This window comes from Pteropus alecto, unplaced genomic scaffold, assembly GCF_000325575.1.
Source record: "Pteropus alecto unplaced genomic scaffold, ASM32557v1 scaffold145, whole genome shotgun sequence".
Taxonomy (NCBI): domain Eukaryota; kingdom Metazoa; phylum Chordata; class Mammalia; order Chiroptera; family Pteropodidae; genus Pteropus; species Pteropus alecto.
The window spans coordinates 251,947-261,994 of NW_006436285.1; the positions used below are offsets into that span (position 1 = coordinate 251,947).

A 10,048-nucleotide genomic window follows, 5' to 3' on the forward strand; every position below is an offset into this window, starting at 1 on the left:
AATGGAACATGACTTGGTACCCTGACTTTAGGAACTGGCTCTCCTTCCAGAGCTGTAAGCAACAGAACAGACATGGTGAATTTTCTTAAAGTCTCAGATGACTCCTTGCCACTATTTAAAAAAAATCACCTTGCACTTACCTCAATCCTTTACATAAAGCTAGCAAAACACTGTACCTACATTTATCTTAACAAACTTCACAGCATCCTGATGGGACAAGAAAAGCAAGTATTCTCTTCATTTCATAAGTGACAAATACCCAAAAAAGAAGTGAATGATTTAGCCAATGTCATTCATTCATCAAGTCTATCAGAACTAGAACCTGGCTTAAATATTTATCTATTTCTAAAATCTGTTAGAAAATATATATTAGAAGGCTTCTGCCTTTTGCATTAATTTCCTAATGCCCAACAAAAAAATATCAAGTTCAGTTTCACCTTTTGTTATCAATAAAAGGGGAAAATCCAGTAGGTCAATTGAAGATTATTATAAAATGTTCAAGAATAAGGAGATGTTATTGAAGAAAGCAATATAAATTGCCCACGCAGGGTTGTGGAGCTTATTAAAGGATTAAAACATTCTTCTGTGAAAAACCAAGCCAGTCATGGACAATGGAAGTGCTGTCTAGGGCTATATGCTTTAGGAAAACAAATACATCTTTAACAACTCAAAACCAAAGACTCAAAAGGGGAACAAAACAGATCAAAAGAATTTCCTCACTGAAAAAGGGCCTTCATCTCTTTTCCAATAATTTTCCTTGCCAAGCTTGCTTTTTAAATTTAAAGCTTGCCTCTTAAGAGTCTAATATAAGGAAAAACCAATCATAATTAGCACTAATTTTATTCTCAAACCCAAATTCCAGTCAAACACTTTAACAAATTGCTGCCAGGCCTGGTGTAATATCATAGTTTCTGGAAGCTTATAATCTCATGGCATCTTCGTGTCGACAAGATATCCACAAAGCATAGCATCTAAACTGTTTCTAATTTTCCCTTCATATACTGAACCTCAAATCATACTCACCAGATGATGTGGACCTTTTCTGTTTCTCTTCTGGTGTCAGCCCTAATCCTGAAATTCTTTCATTATATCTTTCTTGATCATCTTTTATAATCTTATAGGCCTGTAGATCCAAACATGGAGAAAATTTATTTCATCATATAGCGAGCTCGTACCATCAGTAATATCATTATCTTCCAATTAAATGAGAAGCTTTTGTCTACATGAGGCAAGTTCTATGTGAAAATCACTAAGGCAAAATTATTTTCTTAAGAAATAAAAATACTGAATATGTACACACTTGGTGTAGAAAGAATATAGGTTAAGCAAATGAAATTGTTCTAGTTTCAGATTTCCTTAGGGTCTATGTGAAGAATTTTCCTCATACTGTATTTAATTCTGAAGGTACAGCTAAAGGAAAAAGAAAAACACTTTACATTAGAAGAATAAAATGCTAGGAAGGGCTGAACTTTATAAAAAGGATTTTGGACTAGCGGGATACTAGCTGTGAAATCAATCTATATGGTCCAGAGTAGGAAGCCAGGACAGAAGATTTCCTGGTAGGCAAATCAATTTTTGCTGGGTACTCAGATAATGCCCTGAAATATGACCTCCTGTATACTAGTCTGATAGAGTAACTAATCTTTCCCTTAATGGTCTGCCCTTTTATGACACTCAGATTTTCATTAAAGGTTAAACACCTTGCTTAAACACCTGTGGTATTTCAAATATACTATGTTCTCTATCCTTTCAAACTGAAGAAGCATATCTTAGCATTATAACTAGTTGTTTTTTAACATACGGTATCAGTTTATTGGATTTTTTTTTAGAATGGTAGGCAAGGATGACTTGTTTTAATTACACTTTTTACTCTTTTGTACCCCACAGGGTCAACGAGACAGAAATTTAAGTGACCCTGTATCAACTGAAATCCCAGATTATTAATTAATTGGAAGAGAAAGGACAATCAGAGGAAGTATTATGTAGGCTCTAAGAATATTTCTATGAGCCTTTTATAGAGCAGCTCATTAGGCAACATACTATAATAAGGAACCTGGCTCCTGAGACCTGGACTTAACGCTTATCAGCCTGGAAACATCCAACATATGATATGAATGGATTAGAAAATTAAGTACTGTATGTTAAAAGATAATGGTTATTCCTTGAATATACCACTAAGTTCACCAAATAAATTGAATTCAACTGGTATTAAGAACGTTTTCTTTAAATCTTGTCATCAGGTATTCTATATAAGTCTAGTATTTACTCATACCCAAAACAAGCAAATATGTGTGTGCATATCTTTTAAGAAAGAGACTTTTACCTAAAAAGATGGCTTAAGCTGGTCAATGTTAGTGAACAGAAAAATAAACTGGGGTTATGTTCACATTGAGAAGGATATGCAAAAATAGCCTAGGCCCTCTCATATCTCCTAATGGCTTCACACATGAGGGGAAGAGCAGACCAAGAAATATTTTGAGGTTTGGTGGGGAAGGACAAGAATAAGGTTTGTCTTATATTTATAATCATATATATTTATCTATTTAGCTTGTAAGTAAATATTCTAATATAAAAATAAGTTTACAGACATACTAAAAATTTACCTTTCCCCCAAGTGTTTCTATATTCCCAGTTTGCACAGATTTCCAATTAGTTACATGAATACATGTAAGGTAAAGGAAAACTACAAATTTATGAAAATATTAGTGGAGATAACTTTTTTTAAAAGATGAATATGGCAGCATTTATCCAACTTAAAGAAATTTGAAAGGAAACAGGTCATTTTCTCAGTGAGGCAACACGATCCTATCAATTGAACAATGGCAAGGGGCCCAAATACTAAATCTCATTAAATGTCCTAAAGGCTATTTAGCTCTGCTCACTGACAAATAATAGGACTTAAAGATGTGCCTGTGATCCTAGTAAAAGTCTCTAACAAGAGGGGAGAAATGCTCACATCCACGCCAATCAGGAATTCCTGTTTGCAATCTAAGCTGAAGAAGTGTTCGAATCAGTGTTTTTCAAACTGAGGTTGCAATCTATTAATAGGCTGTAAAATCAACTTAGTAGGTTATGACCAGCATTAAAAAAAATAAATAGAAGAGAATAGAAACTATTGGAGTATATTATACCTACTGAGTATTATTTTGACATTTTCAGTTTTACATATTTATAGTTATATAATGGTTGCAAGATAAAATGTATTTCTTCCTGTGGATTGTGTGGTAAAACGTTTAGAAAACCACTGGTTTAAAGTACAGACCCTTGGCAAACTTTTCAGAAAAACCTCCTTTATTTTTGGAAGGTAGATTTGGGGGGCAGATAAAAGGCTCCCAGTTCAGGAATTGCTAATGTAGTCTCTATACTTAAATTAGGAACATGTCCTCCTATGAGAGAGAAAAGTTACAAAGGAACACTGTTGTGGACTCAATGCTTGTGTACACCTCAAGCACATATGTTGAAGCTCTAATTTCCAATGTGATGGTATTTGGAGACAGGACTTTAGGGGGGTGATAAAGGTTAAATGGAGTCATAAGAGTGAGGCCCTAATCTGATAGGGCTGGTGCCCTTATAAAAAGAGGAGAGAAAGAGCTCATATTCTTTTCTCCATGTGAGGACAGAGGAGAAGGTGGCCACCTGCAAGCCAAGAAGAGTATTCTCATCAGAATCTGACCATACTGGCACCCTGATCTTGGACTTCCAGTATTCTGACTGTGAGGGAATACATTTCTGTTGTTTAAGCCACCCAGTCTGTGATATTTCGTTATGGTAGCTAGAGCAGATTAATACAAATGCTAAACAACTTAGAGCCATAGCTCATTGAATCTGAAGTCTGATTTTAAGTTAACAGTTCTCTTTAGACTAATACCAATTTCAGAGAAAAAAAATTAAGCCACCTCAGATTACATTTTAAATGATTTAAAAACCTAGTATAAAACTACAGAAAATAGTTTGGTAACAGCTGTAGGTAGACAAAAGCTTATCATTTAACCTAAAACCACTATAATATAGTAGCTTTATTATTACCAGTGTTGGATAAACACAGAAGGCAATGAGGTATTTAACTGAATGGCCTGAGAGAAACTTGTGATTCATAAATATTTTTTTCTTTTCTGTTTTTTTTAGGCGAGGCAACCCTTGGTTGACCTTACAGATTGCAAGGACCTTGTCAGCTTACAATCCCTTATTTTTTAAATTTTTTTATGCCTACAGCACCTGGTCTTCCTAGGTGGTCTCCCATCCAGTACTAACCAGGCCCAACCCTGCTTAGCTTCCGAGATCAGGCGAGATTGGGCTCGTTCAGGGTGGCATGGCCGTAGACTCAGATATTTCTAAGGCAGGAGGAAGCAACAGTGACTGGCCCTATCTTTGGTGCCTGGCATCAAAAGATTTGTTGTGGTCAGCTCTGTGGAGGCCATTCAACTCTGGTACAGTAACATAAGCCAAAGGTTTAATAGGTTTAAACTGTTACAAAAATATCAGATGCAAACATTTTAAATCAATTTTTGAATGAATAAGATGGAACTGATGGGAAAAGTAAAGAAAGTTATGAAATGGGAAAAGTTAAGACTCAGAGGATGGTATCTGAATTATAAATGAGAGGCATTTAAGAAAGCAATCTACAGAAATGTGTTAGCTTATACCACTTCAGCCACTAGTTTGACCAAATAAGATATTACGAAAGGGACAGTGCCAAATGAGTTCATTTTGAAATAGAGGCTGGGGGTGTGTGAGGAGAATATTGCAATTTCTGACTTTTTGGACCTCCTCAGAAGTATTCAATAAAATGCTTTTTCACAATAACAGTAGAGTTGTTTCCCATAAAACACAAAAATTACATTTTACCTCAAATGATTCAAAATGAATGGTGTTCAAGTTATCTTTATTTGTTTATTCAACATTTACTCTTTGAGACTGTCTTGTTAGGTATGCAGCACTAAAGCACAATATAAGTTAGCATCATAAAAAACAATTATGGAATTGGCAAAAATTTTAAAGAAAGGGTTGATGATGAGGATTTATCATCATTAAATGTATGGTTTTAGATATATCCGGTAAGACTTCAGCAGTTGGAAAAATGAGATTTAAGGACTCCCTAGTAACTGACAATGTCCCTTTATTAAATACCCAGAAAACACATGCTGTGAATACTTCATTGTATTCTAATGGATCAAGTTTTCATTAGTGCCATGGTCTCACCCACCCTACCCCAAAATATAATTTAGTGTAAGCATCTTACATAATAAACTCCTGCCCCAGTGACTGTTGCTCCTACAATTAAGAAGTATACTAGTCTGCTGCCATCTTTCCCAGAAGCACCTGTAGACGCTAGTGATCTAGAAGGGTATCCTAGGTGATGACACTGCACAACTGTAGATAAAGATAAGGCCAAGAAAGAAACAAAAGGAAATTTTAAAAAGCACTAAGTATTAATGTAGAAACATTCAACACAAAGGCAGGGATGCATGTTTGGTTACCCTGTGCTAAAAAATTTTTTTAAAATGCTGCTCCAGGATTGGAGAAGAATGTATATTTCCTCAAAGTCTATTCTCTGACAGAGCTCACCTATTTTTTACTCTGATATGACTCATAATTGGCAAGAGCTATCTACTTTACTTGTGCATGTGGGAGTCTGGTCAGGGAATGACAATTTAGATAACTTCAAATAATTTTCATGTTTATTTTAACCTAGTGATTGACAACAATAATTTCACTGTCTTACCAATGTAGAAAGAACTAAAATTAAAATGGTGTTCAACCATTTGCTCTTAGTAAGTAAAACAGATTTCTTCATCAAGGGTGTTGCTATGTGTTATCTAAGTTGGTTCCTCAACCTTACATGATCCAACTTTGGACTGATCTGCTTAGTCACAGTAAACCCTGCCAAGTTAAAACAAATGCATACAAAATAATTCCTCTGTGAGCAACTAAGCTGATCAGAGTTCACTTAAGGAGATATAATTGTGCTATTACTACATAGCAGTTAAAAGCACATTTCCTCACTTCACGCAAACTCCATTCTAAAATTAGAGATACTAGGCCAACTTTTATAATTTAGTCTTTGGGTGAGATTCAAGAATAGTTTTCCTTTTAGGAACATTTAATATTTTGGATTGAAAACTGTTGTTTTTGTTTTTAATGTCTATCTCAACCTAGGGAAAATAAAATATTTGACAAATGGGTCAAAATCAAATATTGTGCTAAGGAGCTGCAATAAATTTTGGCCTATTCACAGGTTAGTGTGTCATATTCAAGAGAAAAGGTACAATTTTTTGGTAATTGGTCAAACCTAAGAAAACACAGTGGCTTTCAAGTAAAGAGTAAAGAGACAAGTGAAAAGAACAAAGATAATCAACATGAGATTAAGTTTCAGTCATTCCCAAATCGGCTCTCATAGATATTAGGCAGTAGGCATGTTAAAGAACTTATTGGATATTTTTCCAAAAGGAGAAAAGGGAATTAGTTGCAAAAGTTTTAAAGCAGAGTAGTATTGAGTCTATTAATGGGAGCTGTTGGGCAGCTTCTTTATACAAACTGCTTTTCTACTTACATATGCACCAGCACCTATTGTTGATAAGCCCACAAAAAGGACTAACACAGAATTATCGATTTTGCCCCCTGATGAACCAGGGCTAGCCATTTGTCTTGTCATCTGGAGTTCTAGAGGAACATGCCATCGCTGGAACAAGTTGCCTAAGGAACACAATTTATTAAGACACACACATACAAAAATAAAATAGTTAATACATGTTTATGACTAAATATCAATGCATTGTATAAGTCAAGACTTACTGCCCACTGGGCTGCATGACGTTCACTGTTAAATGACCAAGAAAAGAATCATCGAAACTGTACACACAAATACAACAGATATTAGAATGTACACTCTTAAAGTGGTTAGACTTTTTAAGAAAACAGTTTAATGCTACTCATGCAGGAAATTTATAGCTTCAAGAAAAGATAATGAAAAACATATGCGCAGTTATCAAATACTCTCTTCACTTCTTCACTATGAATGAAGTAAACACAGAGAGATGACAGAACAGATATAAAAAAGTTAACTACAAACTACCTGGGACATTATAACAACCACTTAAGGAGTAATTTAAACAGTTGGCTTAAACTTAAACAAAATAATAAAACCTTGCCACACAATCTAACCAGGACACAGTTCAGTCTTGCGTGAAAGGTACTATGTCTTGGAAGATGGAAATGTTAAAGCACAGAAGAAAATCAGAAAAATAAAGTTTAAGTGAATATATATCTCTCCCAAAGAAATGAAGAATTCTGGACTACGAAGTATTTTTTAGAACAACAAAATTTAAAATATCTACCAACTACTTGGCTTAGTCCTCCAAAATAATACAAAGATTATGTCAATATAAAACTCTGTGAAGCTATGCAATAATCATAACAACTCTTACACACGGAAATGTAAGTTTCCTAGATTTCTTTCTCCAGGAGGATGCTGACATCAGAACCTTCTGTTTGTGACAATCTTTGTGTTAACTATTGACTTAGAGCAGGAGTTCACACGCTTTCTCTGTAAAGGACCAGATAGTAAATATTTTCAGCTTCGTGGGCCATACGGTCTCTGCTGCATGTTTTGCAAAAGCAGCCATAGACAATGTATAAATGAATCGATGTGACTGTGTTTCAATAAAACTTTATTTATGGACACTAAAATGTGAACTTTAAACAATTTTCATGTGTCACAAAATAATCTACTTTTTATTATTTTTCAGCCATTTAAAAAATGTAAAAATATCTTAGCTCGAGAGGCCTACAAAATCATGTGAGTTTGGCCTGTGGGCTGTAGTTTGCTATCCTGAGGTAGAGCAGTGTTTCTAAAACTTGCATCAGAATCCACGGAGAGTTTCTTAAAGCACAGATAGCCACCCCCAGAGTTTCTGAGTTAGGAGATTTGGGATGGGGGCTCACAAATTTGCCTTTCTCATAAGCATCTAGGTGATGCTGCTGGTCTGTACTTTAAGAACCACTGGTATAGAGGCAGGTTGATATGTTCCTGGTCTGAACCAGCTTTAAAAGGTAAACAGAATAGGCACTGGTAGTAGCATTCCATATGTACTTATGGAGATCAGAAACAGGGAGCTTTCCCCCTTGCTTTTACAATGTCAGGGCACAGAGGGGTAAAAACAAATCCAATACAGATATCCAGTCTCTTACCTGAAATCCTTGGGAACATGCGTATTCCAGAAGTTAGAATTATTTGGTCTTAGGTATATAGTGCATATACCATATAGTAAGTAACACCCAACAACCCACAGTCACACACATTTATGTTTCTATGACCATTCGCACTGAGTATGATGAATAAAAGATTTCAAGTAGCCTCTCTCCAGTTCAGGTCAGGTTTTACTGGCAAATGAATTATAAAAACTTGAGTTTTAGTCTAGTTTGATTTCTGAATTATAGGTAAGAAACTATGGACCTATACTCTTAAAACTAAAAATGTATTTTTTCTTTACTGTTTTTTATTTCTTACCTGCTTTAGAATCCTTCATCACCATGTGAAATAAAATGGTTTATATTTGGAAATAACAAATCATGAAAATAAAAAACATGTGCAAGGGTAGAGAAGCTTACTTCAATCTGCACAAGCTTTTGATTTTCAGAAGTCCATAAAAATGATGAAACATCAGAAGTAGAAAATGACAACTCTCAGAGCTCAAAAAATGAAACTGGGTAGAAAAAGTTTTACATGGTTAAGTTCAGTTCAATGAAATCTGTTTTGTTCTCCACTCCACTCCAAGTTTGCTTACTGAAATGTTTCTTTTTTTAAATTGTTTATCCCTCTAGAAGATCCTAAATCCAGAAATTGTAACTTTATTTTAATATAATACTAATGTGTTTATTTTGTTTTTGCTTGCTTTTTACAAACTGATAAAACTAAGAGTATAGATTTGGGAAAGTTCAGCAGTTTTTGCCTCAATATGCCCCTTCCCCCCCAAAAAAACATTTAAAAGTAAACAGATTTTTTAAAAAAGTAAATTGGTTAACATTTAAACTACTGCCTGAAAAGAAATGTAATACAACACTATTATCATTAATAAACTAACGTTTTATATACCCACAAAGTGACTTTAATTTTGTAAAAGGTGATAAATATTGTATGGATGTTGATATTCCCCACCAATTTTCTATTACCCATAAAATCACTCCTATACCTCTCTCAAACCCAGGAGCTTCAAAATTTTAGGAAATTTTAAATCACAACCGAAACATGCCTTCTCACTTGTCTTACTAACATAAGAAAGTCAACTTACTCCTTGACTTCTCATTATTGCACCAGTCTACTTGTTTTAGATTTTCTGTAGTCAGACCACACATGGAGGTAATACTTTCTCATACTTAGGATTCAATTCTTTTTTATTTGATACATTTATATATTATAATATGATTGTAATTTTAGCGATAATTGGTATCTCTATCATGTCGCATTACCATTTACTTTTAGCGGATGGAATAATTAAGATCTAGTCTCTGGGCAAGTCTGATGATTATAATACAATATTGTTGTATATATTTACTATACTGTGCAAGGATTCATTTCTTGAATTGTTACACAGAACAGTGCCTAACATGTAGGTGTTTGCTCAATAAATGTTTGTTGAATTAATGAAGGACTAGAAATTCTTCCCAATTCTAGTGATAAGGACTGAACATTTTGAAGAATTCTTTGCAATGAAGTTTTAACCAGATCCCATTTATTTCAAGTTGCTTAATAATAAGTCAGTAATCTCTAATCCCACAGACTAGCATGAGAATAGTAACCAAATCATCACCAAGTTCATTTCTGTATATTTTATAATTTCCTGTTTTTCCATAACTCCAGAAAGCATTTCCTAGAAAGGTGCCATACAATTGAAGCACCTAAGAATCTCAAATGGTTAAGAGGTCTATATGCTCTTGAGTCTTGGCGTCTGAATGTCAAATCGATTTTTCTGACATGGATAAAACACAGGAAAGGACAAGCCTAGATAATTTGTTCACTGTAAGGAGGGGCCTCTTTATAAGGAATCCAACA

General features: G+C 34.5%; 1 protein-coding gene, 1 long non-coding RNA gene and 1 pseudogene across 2 annotated transcripts in view; 1 reads left to right on the forward strand and 2 right to left on the reverse strand.

Annotated features, from left to right (window-relative positions):
* Positions 1 to 2,206, forward strand: part of LOC112480259 — a 23,970-nt gene extending 21,764 nt beyond the window's left edge. Inside the window, exon 3 of the long non-coding RNA XR_003046524.1 lies at positions 1,888 to 2,206. This is a non-coding gene — a long non-coding RNA (uncharacterized LOC112480259). The remainder of the gene's footprint in view (positions 1 to 1,887) is intronic.
* AIFM1 (apoptosis inducing factor mitochondria associated 1) overlaps positions 1 to 10,048 on the reverse strand; it is a 34,227-nt gene that overhangs the window by 17,315 nt on the left and 6,864 nt on the right. The window contains 3 exon segments of the mRNA XM_006912498.3: positions 1 to 52; positions 1,024 to 1,123; positions 6,551 to 6,693. The exon segment at positions 1 to 52 is cut by the window's left edge and continues 25 nt beyond it. Coding sequence (XP_006912560.1) covers positions 1 to 52; positions 1,024 to 1,123; positions 6,551 to 6,693 — 295 coding nt within the window.
* Positions 4,204 to 4,321, reverse strand: LOC112480263 (annotated as a pseudogene).